Source organism: Pseudorca crassidens, chromosome 14 (assembly GCF_039906515.1).
Source record: "Pseudorca crassidens isolate mPseCra1 chromosome 14, mPseCra1.hap1, whole genome shotgun sequence".
Lineage (NCBI taxonomy): Eukaryota > Metazoa > Chordata > Mammalia > Artiodactyla > Delphinidae > Pseudorca > Pseudorca crassidens.
The window spans coordinates 9893657-9909318 of record NC_090309.1 but is presented as its reverse complement, the minus strand read 5'-3'; the positions used below and the strand labels follow the sequence as shown (position 1 = coordinate 9909318).

The 15662-nt window shown below is 43.3% G+C and overlaps 1 protein-coding gene across 3 annotated transcripts in view; it reads left to right on the top strand.

Annotated features, from left to right (window-relative positions):
- Positions 1-15662, top strand: part of NCAPH (non-SMC condensin I complex subunit H) — a 39563-nt gene that overhangs the window by 3298 nt on the left and 20603 nt on the right. For 2 of the 3 annotated variants that reach the window (XM_067704292.1, XM_067704290.1), the window contains exons 2-6: positions 6320-6563; positions 6706-6796; positions 7497-7589; positions 7912-8050; positions 8527-8651. In XM_067704292.1, the coding sequence (XP_067560393.1) occupies positions 6320-6563; positions 6706-6796; positions 7497-7589; positions 7912-8050; positions 8527-8651 (692 nt within the window). The remainder of the gene's footprint in view (positions 1-6319; positions 6564-6705; positions 6797-7496; positions 7590-7911; positions 8051-8526; positions 8652-15662) is intronic. The other variant, XM_067704291.1, reaches the window with a different exon arrangement.

Here is a 15662-nt window from a genome sequence, read left to right as displayed (position 1 = left end):
CAACAGTGAGAGGCCCGCGTACCGCAAAAAAAAAAAAAAAAGATATCCGCAAGTCCACCAGTGCACCTTCTCCCCTACCTGCGTCTTTGCCTGTGTTCTCAGTCTTCCTTCCTTTTGCTGTGGATGGACTCTATGCTCTCAGCAAGGCAGCCCCTTTACCTGCTTGAGTACATTGTTCAGCAACTTTTACCCTTTCTTCTGCATGATCTCTGTGAATAACGGCCCTCTCAAAGATATCTGGAACCTGTGAGTATGTTGTTTTACATGGTAAAAGGGACTTTGTGGATATGATTTTTAAACATTTTTTAAACTAAATTTTATTGTAGTATAGTTGATTTACAATGTTGTGTTAGTTTCTGCTGTACAGCAAAGTGAATCAGTTATACATATATCCACTCTTTTTTAGATTCTGTTCCTATATAGGTCATTACAGAGTGTTGAGTAGAGTTCCCTGTGCTGTACAGTAGGTTCTTATTAGTTATCTGTTTTATATATAGTAGTGTGTATATGTCATTCCCAATCGCCCAGTTTATCCCTCCCGCCCACATTTCCCCCTTGGTAACCATAAATTTGTTTTCTACATCTGTGACTATTTCTGTTCTGTAAGTAGGTTCATTTGTACCATATTTTTAGATTCCACATATAAGCAATATCATATATTTGTCTTTCTCTGTATGACTTACTTCACTCATTATGACAATCTCTAGGTCCATCCATGTCACTGCAAATGCCATTATTTCATTCTTTTTTATGGCTGAGTTCTGGTTTGGTATCAGGGTGATGGTGGCCTCTCAGAATGAGCTTGGGAGTGTTCCTTCCTCTGCAGTTTTTTGGAATAGTTTGAGAAGGAGAGGTGCTAACTCTTCTCTAAATGTTTGATAGAATTTGCCTGTGAAACCATCTAGTCCTGGACTTCTGTTTGTTGGAAGTTTTTTTTTTTTTTTTTTTTTTTAGTCAGTTGAGGTGATATGAGTGCCAAAGAAGAATAGAATTTAGAGCATACATTTATTCAGGGGCAGGAGAAAGAAGGAAAGACAGGAAATGAACAAGGGAGTGGCAAAGAGGAGGAGGCAGTGCCTGAGGCTCAAGGAAGCTGGAGACTGTACGCGGGCCACTCACTGTTGTGGCCTCTCCCGCTGTGGAGCACAGGCTCTGGACACGCAGGCTCAGCGGCCATGGCTCACGGGCCCAGCCGCTCCGCGGCATGTGGGATCTTCCTGTACCAGGGCACGAACCTGTGTCCCCTGCATCGGCAGGCGGACTCTCAACCACTGCGCCACCAGGGAAGCCCTGTTGGAAGTTTTTAAATCACAGTTTCAATTTCATTACTTGTGATTGGTCTGTCCATATTTTCTATTTCTTCCTGGTTCAGTCTTGGAAGGTTGTACCTTTCTAAGCATTTGTCCGTTTCTTCTAGGTTGTTCATTTTATTGGCGTATAATTGCTTGTAGTAGTCTCTTATGATCCTTTGTATTTCTGTGGTGTCCGTTGTAACTTCTCCTTTTTCGCTTCTAATTTTATTGATTTGAGTCCTCTCCCTTTTTTTCTTGATGAGTCTGGCTAAAGGTTTATCGGTTTTGTTTATCTTCTCAAAGAACCAGCTTTTAGTTTTATTGATCTTTGCTCTTGTTTTCTTTGACTCTATTTCATTTATTTCTGCTCTGATCTTTATGATTTCTTTCCTTCTACTAACTTTAAGTTTTGTTTGTTCTTCTTTTTCTAGTTGCTTTAGGTGTAAGGTTAGGTTGTTTATTTGAGATTTTTCTTGTTTCCTGAGGTAAGATTGTATTGCTACAAACTTCCCTCTTAGAACTGCTTTTGCTGCGTCCCATAGGTTTTGGATTGTCATGTTTTCATTGTCATTTGTGTCTAGGTATTTTTTGATTTCCTCAGTGATCCATTTTTTTAAATAACTTATTTCTTTTTATTGCTGAATAGTATTCAGTCTTATGGATAAACCACATTTTGTCTGTCCATTCACTGGTTGATGGGTATTTGGATTGTTTCCACTATTTGACTATTACAAATAACACTGCTACAACATTCAGAGAGGGAGAAGGTAGTGTGAAGACAGAAACAGTGAGAGATTTGAAGACACTAAGCTGTTGGCTGGGAAGATGAAGGAAGGGGCCTATTTCTTACATGATAAGAAATGTAAGAAACGCACCCCTAGAAGCCAGAAAAGGCGTTCTGCCCTCAGAGTCTCAGGAAGGAGCCAGCCCTACGAATACCTTGACAATATCCCAGAAACACTGGGATACACATTTCAGACTCTAAAATCCAGAACCGTAAGAGAATAAATTCGTGTTGTTTTAAACCACTAAATTTGTGGTAATTTGTCCCAGCAGCAAAAGGAAACTACAGTAAGTCCCCTACATATGAACGAGTTCCGTTCTGAGAGCGTGTTCATAAGTCCAGTTTGTTCGTAAGTCCAACAAAGTTAGCCTTGGTACCCAACTAACATAATCGGCTATATAGTACTGTACTGTAATAGGTTTCTAATACTTTTCACACAAATAATACATAAAGAAAACAAAAAATAAAACATTTTTAGTCTTTTCTTACTTGAAAAGTACAGTAGTACAGTACAGCAGCTGGCATACAGGGGCTGGCATCGAGTGAACAGGAAAGAAGCATTACTCACTGCAGGAGTGAGAGAAGGTGGGAGATGGTAGAGCTGCAGGATCATGAGCAATAGGAGACGGAGGGCAAGCTGCAATTTCACTCATGCCTGACATTGATGGCACAGGTTCTTGTTCCTTGCTGGAACCAGATGCACGTTTGCATCTTTGAAAGTTTGCAACGTGAAGGTTCGTTTAGTAACATATTGTTTAGTCTCCATGTGTTTGTGTTTTTTACAGTTTTTTCCCTGTAATTGATTTCTAATCTCATAGTGTTGGGGTCGGAAAAGATGCTTGGTATGATTTCAGTTGTGGATTTGATTAAGTTAAGGATCTTGAGATGGGGAGATTATCCTGGATTATCTGGGTGGGCCCAACGTAATCACAATGGTCCTTATAAGAGGGATGCAGGAGGGCCAAAGTCAGAGAAGGAGAGGTGATGACAGAAGCAAGAGGTTGGAGTGATGGAAGGAAGGGACCATAAGCCAAGGATTGTAGGTGGCCTCTAGAACCTGAAAAAGGCAAAGAAACAGATTCTTCGGTAAAGCCTCTAGAGAGAATGCAGTCCAGCTGACACCTTGGTTTTAGACTTCTGACTCATGAACTGCAAGAGAATACATTTATGTTTTATGTACCATTAAGTTTGTGGTAATTTGTTACAGCAGCACTAGGAGACTAATACAGTCTGTTTGCTTCATTTTTTTCTACCAAGCTGGGTTTTATTTTTTTTTCATTTTAAAATTAGTTTCTTGACCTCACTTCCCTTTCAACTGCCTTCCTGCCATTTCTCTTCTTCCTTTACAGCATGAGTCCTTGAAAACCATGTCTCCATTTTCTCTCTCCAATTTCTCTTCTCCCATCTCCCTTTTTTTGTCCCTCCTATCTTCTCTTGAATCTGTGCCTGTTTGACTTTCTCTTTGTCACCCTGCACTCAAGGAAAACTGCTCTTGTCAGTAACCTCTGGGTTGCTAAATCTAATGATCAATTCTCTGTCCTCATCTCATTTGACCTGTCAGCTGCATTTGACATAGTTCATTACTCCTTCCTCCCCTGAAATATTTTCTTCACCTACTTGTGGAATGCCACAGTCTCCTTCACTAGTTACACATTCCCCATTTCTTCACTGATTCCTCGTTTCCTTCTCTTTAAACTTTTGAAGTATTCTAGGACTCAGCCTTCTGCTTTTTTCTATTTGTCCTCATTTTTTGGTCTTCTCATCTAGTCTTACGGCTTTGAATACCCTCTCTATGGTTACAACATCCACGTTTATATATCCAGCCCAGAACTTTCCCCTCAACTCTAGACTTAAATATCTGGCTCTCTACCCCAGTTGGATGACTAGTAAGTCTCTCAAATCCAGCAGGCCCCAAACTCAGCCCTGACCTTGCCTCCTTTCCCCACAAATATGCTTCTCCTGTAGTCTTCCTCTCTCAGGTCCTGGCAACTCCGTTTCATCAGTTGTTCAGGGTAGTGTTGTAGTTTTCCTTCATTCTTCTGTTTTTTCTCATGCCCCACATTTAATCCATCAGGAAATCACGTTGGCTCTACCTTGAGACTATATCCGGTGTCTGACCACTGCCTACCTCCACTGCCCCCTCTCTGGTGTGAGCCACCAGCATCTCTTATCCTGGTTGTTGGTAGTTGCCTTCTAATTGGTCTTCCTGCTTGTCCTTTCAGTTTTCAACAGAATAGCCATAGGGATCTTCGTGAAGCATAAGTTAGATCACTTTATTCCTCTTCTCACCACCTTCCAATCACTTCCCTTCTCACTGCTCATGAAAGCCCAGGTCTTTACAGTAGCCCATAAGTAAGGCTCATACACCCCTACCGGCCGTCCCTCCCTTATTCTGACTGACTGGTGCTCCTGCCCTACCAGGCCCTGCAGGTCTGACACCCTGTGACCTCTCTCACTTCCGTGCTTCACTCTCACTGCTTCCGCCACATGGGCCCCTCAAACGTGCCAGGCATGTTCCTGCCTCTGTACTTTCTGTTTCCCCTGCTTCCATGTAGCTTCCTGCAAATATCTGCACGGTCTTGATTCTGATGTTACCTTCTTGCTGAAACGTTTCCTTGACACTATATTAAAAGTGACCTCCCACCTCCATTCCCCAGTCCTCTTTATTCCCCTTCCATGCTTTACTTTTCCCAATGGCTTTTTTTTTTTTTTTTTTTGCGGTACTCGGGCCTCTCACTGTTGTGGCCTCTCCAGCTGCGGAGCACAGGCTCCGGACGCGCAGGCTCAGCAGCCATGGCTCACGGGCCCAGCCGCTCCGCGGCATGTGGGATCTTCCCAGACCAGGGCACGAACCCGTGTCCCCTGCATCGGCAGGCGGACTCTCAACCACTGCGCCACCAGGGAAGCCCTCCCAATGGCTTTTATCTCCATCTAACATGCCATCCATTTCCTAACTTCTTATTATGAAAGTGTTCAAACATACAGGGACGTTGAAAGACTTAAATAGCCTCACACTCACAACTTAAACCCAATTGTTAACATTTTGCCATATTTTTCCTCTCTATCACTCACACACACACACACACACACACACACACACTGTTTTGACTGATTCATTTGAAAGTTGCACACACCATGTCATATCACCCCTAAGTTGTTTCCTATGCATCTTCCAAAAGTAAAGATATTCTTCTACATACCATTATATCATTATCACACCTAAGAAAATAAAAATCAATTCCCTAATGTTCCCTGATATCCAGACTATATTCCAGATTTCGCTGTTTATCCCCAAAATGTTGTTTATAGTTAATTTTTTTGTTTGACCAAGGATTGGCTGAAAGTTCAGAGATTATTTTTGGTTTGTATGACTCTTTGGTTTCTTTTGCTCAAGAAGAATCCCCTACTTTTTTTTTCTTTTTTCTTTTTTTTGACATTGAATTTTTAAGAGCTAACTGTCCCATATTCTGGAATTGTCTAAATGTTTGTTTCTGATATCATTTAACTTGTTCTCTAGCCCTTATATTTCTTATAAACTGGAAGTTAGATTTAAAGTCTTGGTTAAATTTAGGTTAAGCATATTTGGCAAAGTATTTTACGGATGATGCTCTGAATTTCATATTTTGTCCCGTAAGGAGATGAGTAAGTTTCAAGTTGTCTCATTTTTAGAGAGGCTACATCTGATTGTTTGGTTAACGTGGTTACTGCTAGATCTTTCGTTGTAAAAGACATTTTTCCCTTTGCAGTTAGCAAGTAATCTGTGGGCAGTTCTTTGGAATATTCGATTTAGTTTACAAATTTGTGTTGCTTATTCTGTCTCCCTGCTGGGATTAGAACCTAGTCTGTCTGACATGATAGCCCATCCCTCACCCTTATGTCAGCATCTTATCTTTTCTCTCTTGCCTGTCATCACGGTTATATATATCTGTTGTTCTGCTGGTTTGTGAGCTGATCAGAGGCAGCGACTTTTTCTTACCACTGTTATATCCCATATAGTGCTTTAGGTTTACAGTAGCTGCGTAGTTGATATTTGTCCAGATTGGCAGGAAGCATCAGAAACCCATCACCCCCCAAGAAACCTGAACTACAGAGGTTCTAGCCATAGAATATTAGAGTTGGAAAAGATCTTGGTGGGAAATGTGCTGTGAACTTCCACCCTGGGACAGGTCCCAGCCCCTGTTTAGACGTAGGAAATGTCCTGCTTAAGGTTTCCTGAGCAAGTGTTTTGTTCCACTGCTGTCAGCCACAATGAAGAACTCTCCTTCAGGGACCCGTGAATGCCACCACAGCACCTCCTCACCCTCAGAGCAGGTGTTCTCCATGGCCCTGCCCAGGAAGGCCCCTCTCAATACTCCTGGCACCCCAGTCCTTGAAGACTTTCCTCAGAATGACGACGAGAAGGAGCGGCTGCAGCGGAGGCGCTCCAGGGTCTTTGACCTGCAGTTCAGCACAGACTCGCCTCATTTGCTGGCCTCCCCCTCCAGTAGGTGAGTGGGCGCTGGGCTGCCTTGTTGTGGTGGGTTACGTGGGTTTGCATTACCACAATACCTTGTGGATTCTGGGTCTGGATTTTGAAAAGATCCAGTGTCGTTGATCCTTGCCAGAGTTGTTTTTTTTTCTTTCCTTTAGGAATGTTGATGTTTCAGCTACGATTCCTAAGTTTACAAACACGCAGATTACTGAGCATTACTCCACCTGTATCAAACTGTCTGCTGAAAACGTGAGTATCTGCCGGTTTAAGCAGTGACGATTTTGCAGCTTGATCAGAGAGGAGATCTAGTCTTCTTGATTCTGTAGAGAATGCATGATCAGTGATTGTGCACTTTTATTCTCTAGTGACTCTTCTCAGTGCTGGTGTTTTCAATGTGGTTTTACTGTTTCTTACAGACCTTTGGTGTCCCTCTGACAAGTTGCCTGCCCCCTGCGGTGTGTCACGAGGCAGCACCCTAGGGGTTAATAGTGCAGTTCTGGAGCTAGATAGTAGATAGATAGTAGGGTTGTGGGCTAATTGTGAGCCCTAGATGTAGCCTGAGTTGGAATCCTGTCACTTACAAAGCTGCGTGGCCTTGGCAGGTCACTCAGCCACTGTGCTGCAGGGTGGTCCTCCTCTGTAAAATGGGAATGAGAATAGTCCTTGCCTGAGAGTCGTTCTGAGGGTCACTGAGCCCCTCTGTGTCAGTGCTTAGAAGAGGACCTGCACACAGGAACACTCAGGAATTGTGTGCTGTCACTCCAGACCTTGAGAATGAGGAAGTACACACATGGATTTAGCTGTATCACCAGATGTTTGTGGGAATGGATATCTGTGTTGAGATGTGGGATATTCCTGTTTAAAAGTTCAGCTTCCCATGACAGGGTAGCATTATTTATGTGAGCATAGGCTATAAATAACAAACCTTTCTAAAACTTTCTGTTTTCAGAAAATCACCACCAAGAATGCTTTTGGCTTGCACTTGATTGATTTCATGTCAGAGATTCTTAAACAGAAAGATGCCGAACCGACCAACTTTAAAGTAAGAAGGATGTTCACCTTCTCTTGCATCTGAATTAATGCTAGTGATTGCTAATCCTTAGCATAGCACAATAATTGAATTCTACAAATACATGAGAGCCTTCCTTGTTTAAGACATTTTATTAGCTACTTTACTTTCTTTCCTTAACTGATGAAATGTAGAGAAAATATCTGTTACGTTTTTTTTTATTCCCTGTGTTAGGGGAATCTTTTTCATTTTTTTCTTAAAGGCAAGTACATATTTTATGCAGATTGCTTTGTTTTGCCGTTCAGCTGCTCCTTCTTTATGATCACCATGAATACAGCTCTGCTTGTTTGACTAGGTGGCTGCCGGCACTCTGGATGCCAGCACCAAGATCTATGCTGTGCGCGTAGATGCCGTCCATGCTGATGTATACAGAGTCCTTGGTGGGCTGGGCAAGGATGCACCATCTCCGGAAGAAGAAGAGGGCCATGGTGCAGGTACATGGGTTGGGATCTGGATGTAAGGGGCTTTTTTAAAGGGTGTTGCAGGTAGTTATTTGAGTAACATACTGAAATGAAGTCACAAGAAATCACTTCTCTCATTCTGTTGAAGACATGGATGTTTTCAGAATTATATTTGAGAAGATACTCAAACACTAGATATGTTTTTCTTTGGAAAAGAGAAGGACCTTATAAAAGCTTTTAGATTTTATTTAGACAAGATTGAGTAAACATCACCAACTAGGGAGCTTCTGATTTGGGGAGTCTTTGGAAATTGACTTGTATCAGAAACCAAATACTTAGTCTAGTAGTTTGGTTTCTCCCTAAGCTGCGGATTAGACGTGCCTGCTGCTTTGAGGGGATGGCATGTGTTTTAATTACGATCACTCTCTAAGTTTTGAAGAACTTGAATTGATAAGTTCAGTTACGTGCTCCAAAGCAGCCCCTGCAGTGCACGGTCTTACTCCTTGTAGATGGAAGTGCAACCGAAACAGGAACAACCAAGAAGGCTCCAAAGCCAAGGAAGAAGCACTTGTACAAAACCATCGAGCCGAATATAAACAACCTCAACGTCTCCGAAGCAGATCGAAAGTGTGAGGTGAGAAACTGTGTGCCCAGTGTAGTCTCTGACTAATTCAGAGGCTCAGTGGCAGAAACTTGCTGCTATGTGCTTGTTCAGGCCTCCAGGGAGTAAAATATTCAACTGGTGTCTCTGCATTGTCATCCTTTAGCTTTACAGCGAAGACTGACAGGGGTAGGTCCCTGCTTTTCCCTCAATATTTCAGAATGATTGAGTAGAACGAGATGGCAAATTACTGAGAAAACCAATTGATTAAAATATTAATTTTCTTCTGTAGTACATGCAGCGGTGGTGATGACAGCTAACATTTATTGTGTGTCTACCAGGCACACCGTGCTGCCCAAGGCCCGTGTCCTGTGTTAACCCATTCTGTCCTTACAACATCCTTGCTACATTTTATGAAGAGGTAATTGAGATTCAGGGCTGTGGAGTAACTTGTCCAAGATGACGTAATTAGTAAGTAAACTGGGATTTGAAACTAAGTGGTCTGGCTCCAGAGTCCATGCTCTAAACAACCTTACATGATTTAGCAAATCCTGAGGAATCTGCTTAAAGGAATGGTACCAGAGGCCTCTTTATAAATTAGCAGTTAATTTAAAGCAAACAGATGTTGCTACAATTTAAAAAAATTTTTGCTATTAAAAACAATTTCAAAAAAAAAAAAAAACAATTTCAGTGAACATCCTTGTACCTGTTTGCATTCTTCTGGGAGTATATTTGTAAGAAAATTCTGAGACATGAAATTTCCATTGCCCTCACAAAAAGGTTATACCAACCTACTCTCCCACCAATGATGGACTAGATTATTTCTTTCTCTTACTTGCATCCCACCAACGATGGACTAGATTATTTCTTTCTCTTACCTTTCTCTTTCTTTCTCTTACCTTAGTAATTAAGGTCACGAGACTGGAATTGATCACCAAGGGAATAAGTGTATGTGGAAAAAGGACTGGGCCCGGATACCCCTGTCTTAACAGGGGTAGGAGAGCTGAATAAGCAATGTCCAGTAGGTGGGGGAAGGCCAGGAGAATGTGGTATTGAAATGAGTGTTTTAGGGAGGATGGAGTGGTCAGCCACGTCAAATATGGCAGCCTGAGGCCATGGTGAGCTTGGCGAAGGGGCCCTGGGGAGCTGCAGCTCAGACCTCCAAGGAAGGGGTGCTGCTTGGCTGATGCTGGTGTCCCTGAGTTTGGAGGAGGGGCTTGGGGGCCCAGGACCCAGACTTCTGAGGAGGGAATGCCCACTGGTGCTGGTGTCTCTTATTGGCACCCGGCGCGGTTGGTTCTGTGGGTATAAGGAAAAAGTACAAGTTAAATTCAGCTACTGCCCAGGTAGGACCTGCTGCTGCTGGGTTGGTGAATCACTGCTGGGTGACACTCCCAGGAACAGGAATCCTGCAGAAAGAAGCCTGTCCCTTCTCCTTCCTCCAGCCTTGCCATCTCCCTCTAGTGCCCCCTTTTGGTGGAGCCCAATAGGGAGCTGCTGGCACAGCTGAAGTGTGGTCTCCAACTCAGCATCACAGAGCAAAGTATAGAAGGTAGGTTTGGAGCTGAGTGGCAATAGCTTAATAACTGCCAGAGAGGCAAAGTCTTGCAATATCTACTTCCAAGAAGGTTGGAAGTTACTATGTATAAAATAAATAAGCTACAAGAATATATTGTACAGCACAGGGAATAGAGCCATGTTACCTGTTACCTGTTCCCACCAGGTAACATTTTTCATATTTGCTTTACAAATATGGGAGTACAGGGAGAAAGGGTACAGGGAGAAAGCAAATATGAAAAATGTTACCTGTTGGGAAATCTAGGTAAAAGTTACACAGAGATTCATATTACTATTTCAACATTCTTGTAGGTTTGAAATTTTTCAAAATGAATTGGGCAGGGGGAAATAAATGAGAAGGGAGGCAGTTTTTTTTTTTTGGGGGGGGGAGGCAGTTTTTTAGAAGAGTTTTGCTATAAATTGGGGCAGAGTAATGGAATGGCAAGGGAAAGTAAGGTCCTGAGTCTTTTTGTTTTTTTGTTTTTGTTTTTTTAAAGAATGATGTTGTAGTATTTATTGACATGGGAATATTTGCACAGTATATTCTTTTTTTAATTTTTAAAAATTATTTTTGAGGTGTAATTTATTTACAATGTTATATTAGTTTCAGGTGTACAACACAGTGATTCAAAATTTTTATAGATTATACTTCATTTAAAGTTATAAAATATTGGCTCTATTCCCTGTGCTGTACAATATATTCTTGTAGCTTATTTATTTTATACATAGTAATTTGTACCTCTTAATCCCCTACCTCTATCTTGCCCCTTCCCTTTCCCTCTCCCCACTGGTAAACACTAGTTTGTTCTCTATATCTTTGAGTCTGTTTCTATTTTGTTATATACATTCCTTTGTTTTATTTTTTAGATTTCACATGTAAGTGATAACATACAGTATTTGTCTTTCTCTGTCTGGCTTATTTCACTAAGCATAATAACCTCCAGCCATGTCGAGGTCCAGCCATGTTGTTGCAAACAGTGAAACATCATTTTTTTTATGGCCAAGTAGTATTCCATTGTGTGTGTGTGTACGTACACACACACACACATATACACAGCATCTTCTTTATCCATTCGTCTGTTGACGGATACTTAAGTTGCTTCCATATCTCGGCTCTTGTAAATAATGCCTCTATGAACATTGGGATGCATGTATCTTTTCAAATCAGTGTTTTCGTTTTCAGATATATACCCAGGAGTGGAATTGCTGGATCAAATGGTAGTTTTGTTTTTAGTGTTTTGGAAACCCTCCATAGTGGCTGCACTAATTTACATTCTCACCAACTATATACAAGGGTTTCCTTTTCTCCACATCCTTATCAGCATTTGTTATTTGTAGTCTTTTTTTTTTTTAATTTATTTATTTTATTTTATTTTTGGCTGCGTTGGGTCTTTCTTGCACACAGGCTTTCTCTAGTTGCAGTCAGTGGGGGCTACTCTTCACTGCAGTGCCCGGGCCTCTCATTGCAGTGGCTTCTCTTGTTGTGGAGCATGGGCTCTAGGCATGCGGGCTTCAGTAGTTGTGGTGCACGGACTTAGTTGCTCCGCGGCATGTGGGATATTCCCAGACCAGGGCTTGAACCCGTGTCCCCTGCATTGGCAGGCAGATTCTTAACCACTGCGCCACCAGGGAAGTCCCTGTTTATCGTCTTTTTTTTTTTTTTTGCGGTATGCTGGCCTCTCACTGTTGTGGCCTCTCCTGTTGCGGAGCACAGGCTCTGGACACGCAAGCTCAGCGGCCATGGCTCACGGGCCCAGCTGCTACGCAGCATGTGGGATCTTCCCGGACCGGGGCACGAACCCGTGTCCCCTGCATCGGCAGGTGAACTCTCAACCACTGCACCACCAGGGAAGCCCTCTCATTTTAGTTTTTTAGTTTTGTTTTCTTTTGTTTTGTTTGTTTGTTTGTTTGTTGCGGTACGCGGGCCTCTCACTGCTGTGGCCTCTCCCGTTGCGGAGCACAGGCTCTGGACGTGCAGGCTCAGCGGCCATGGCTCACGGGGCCAGCCGCTCCGCGGCATGTGGGATCTTCCCGGACCGGGGCACGAACCCGTGTCCCCTGCATCGGCAGGCAGACTCTCAACCACTGCACCACCAGGGAAGCCCCTCATTTTAGTTTTGATTTGCATTTCTCTGATGATTAGCATTGCTGAACATCTTTTCATGTGTCTGTTTGTTATCTGTGTGTCTTCTTTGGAAAAATGTCTGTTTACATCTTCTGCCCATTTTTTGATTGGGTTGTTTGTTTTTTTTGATATTGAGTTGTATGAGCTGTTTATATATTTTGGATATTAACCCCTTATCGGTCATATTATTTGCAGTTATTTCCTCCCAGTCAAGTAGGTTGTCTTTTCATTTTGTCGATGGTTCCCTTTGCTGTGCAAAAGCGTTTGAGTTTAATTAGGTCTCATTTGTTTATTTTTGCTTTTGTTTCCTTTGCCTTAGGAGACAGATCCAAAAAAATAACTGCTACAATTTATGTCAAAGAGTGTTCTGGCTGTGTATTCTTCTAGGAGTTTCATGGTTTCCAGTCTTACATTTAGGTCTTTAATCCATTTTGTGTTTATTTTTGTGTATGGTGTTAGAGAGTGTTCTAACTTCATTCTTTTGTATGTAGCTGTCCAGTTTTCCCACCACAAATTATTGAAGAGAGCATTTTTTTCCCTATTGTTATTCTTGCCTCCTTTGTCATAGATTAATTGACCATAAGTGCGTGGGTTTATTTCTGGGCTTTCTATCCTGTTCCACTGATCTATGTGTCTGTTTTTTGTGCCAATACCATACTGTTTAGATTACTGTAGCTTTGTAGTATAGTCTGAAGTCTGGGAGTGTGAATCCTCCAGCTCTGTTTTTCTTTCTCAGGATTGTTTCGGCTATTTGGGGTCTTTCCATACAAATTTTATAATTATTTGTTCTAGTTCTGTGAAAAATGCCTTTTTGTTGTTTTTTTAAATGGGAGAATTAACAGCATGTTTACTTGTTGATGGCTACAGTCTAGTGGAGAAGGAATTATTGATGACACGGTAAAGGGAGGAGAAATGCTAGGGTGGTGTTTGAGCAGGTGAGAAGGGCAAGGATTGGATGGCTTGGATGGGTCTTGTCTGAGGAGCACAGTGGCTGATGAGAGGTGGGGCTTGAGTGTGTGCACATGGGTGCATTCTGGATATTCTCTTCTGGTTGTGCTTCCCCTTCCACCCCCCACTCCCACCCCCATCAGTGAAATAAGCCAGATCTTCAACTGACAGTATAGAGGAGGAAAGTGTTGGAGGTTTGAAGAGAGGATAAGGTAGTAGGGAGTCATCTAGGAGGATGGGAGAGTGGAGGGACTAGGGAAATGTAGTTTGATGGCTAGACAACACTTAGGGTTTCCCTGAGGGCACTGGAGGATGGATTTATAGTGAGGTCAGTCAGCATGACTTTGTGTCTTTTTTTTTTGGCTCTGTCGGGTCTTTGTTGCGGTACATGGGATCTTCATTGCAGCATGCGGGTCTTTCGTTGAGGTGCGCAGGCTCTTCATTGTGACGCGTGGGCTTCTCTCTAGTTGTGGCGCACAGGCTCCAAAACACATGGGCTCAGTAGTTGTGGTGCGCAGGCTTAGTTGCCCCGCAGCATGTGGGATCTTAGTTCCCCGACCAGGGATGGAACCTGCGTCCCCTGTATTGAAAGGTGGATTCTTAACCACTGGACCACCAGGGAAATCCCATGACTTTGTGTCTTTCTCCAGCCATGACTGGCTGTGTGGGTGCAAGCATGGAGTAGGCAGAAAGTTAGATTTAACAAAGGATTGTGTTTAGCTGAGTGAATGTGACACAGCTGAAAGGGGCACTGGAGCTGAGAGTGTGTGCAAGGGGGTGGTTGTGATCATTGATTGTGGAATTTTAGCTGGGAAAAGAGGTGTGTGAAGGACAGTGTAAAACCATGTGACCAGTAGACTGTAGGGCCTGATGGGACCAAAGGCTTCTTGGCGTTGGAGACAAGAAAGTGTAGTCTGGAAAGACAAGAGGTGGTTGTCAGAGAGGGGCACTTGGAATTGAGCATACAGAGAGGTTGCAGTCCTGGTTAATGATTCAATTCGGAAAGCAGGCCAGGGAGCAAAAGGCAGAGGAGGCAGGGGGTCATGCTAGGATCCCATGCGTCTTGGGGTTCTTAGGATGAAGCACAAGACCACTGAAGGAGAGGATATCAAGGAACTGAGAGGCCAGAATATTGGATGGGTCTACATGGATAGTGAAATTACTGGAAACCACGACAGCAGTAAAGTTGGAGAACAGGAGTGAGTCAGAGATAATATTAAAATCTTCTAGGAAGGGGGTGGGGTTGTAACCTGGGGGCTAGAAGGTGATTGCAACAGGGTGGTAGAGTCTGATGTTACATTCAGAGGTGAGGGTTGTAGGAATTGGGAAGGAGAATATAGTCTGGAAGCTGCAATGAGGCGCAAGGAAATTACCTATCTGACGTCTAGGCCAGCGGTGTGAGGGCTGCGGGAGAGGAAGCAGCCGTGCTGGGGAGACGGTGTCCTCGGGCAATACCGTGTTTCCTTAGAGCAGTGCTTCCCAGGCTTTCGTCATGACACTCCCACACACACACCACTGAGCCTTTTTAGATGTTTTGTTCCTATCCCTCTTCATTGAAATTAATTCCAAAGGAATACAGTTTTGCAAGTAAGGTCAAGGTTGGAGAGGCACAAATTATTGTAATTTCTAAGATATTTCTCACCTTCCCCCAGAAACCAGTTCCCAACCCCTTGAGAGGATATCGTCTCAGGCAGATGGTAGTGGTGAGGCTGAGTGTGTGGTGGCTGGGAGTGAGGGGCCTGGCTGCGTTCACTCTGGCTGATGGGGTCCGGGCAGGACGGTTCTCCAGCCCGTGCTGGGGTGAGGACTGTGTGCGGATGGGGATGGCTGGGGCAGGGCCCCGAGTCCAAAGCCCAAGAGCTAGGGTAGAGGTGAGGGGGCCAGGCTTTTTAGGGGAGGGAGTTGTATTCTTTTTTTCTATCTATGGGTCAGCATTGGAGGCAGACCATGTAAAGTTCAGATCCTGGTTTTACTGTCTTAGTTGTGTGGAAAAGTCTCCAAATCTCACTTTGTCAAACTAAAAACAGATAATCCCTGAGTTTTGTGTTAGTGGGTTATATTTGTCAAAGTGCTTTATCCATGGCAATATGTTGTACACATCTGAAGGGGAGCCATAAAATCCTCTCCCACCTAACCTTCCCTTCCCCAATTCTCCTTGTTTTTTCACCTTCGCAGGTAATCTGAATATTTACTTCACCATCATTCTTGCTTGTGCTTTTGGTTCTACACTGAACTGTTCAATTCAGCAGCAGGGTTGGAAATTCTCTTCCTACCATCTTGTGTCTTCCCAGGTAGACTCAGTTCTAGGGAGCCTGAGGAGGCTTGCACTGGCCGCTCCCATTGTTCTAAAGGGGACGAAAGGGCAGCAAGCTGCTGCCTTCAGGCCTGCGGCTTCGGGCTTTGGTCTATGTACG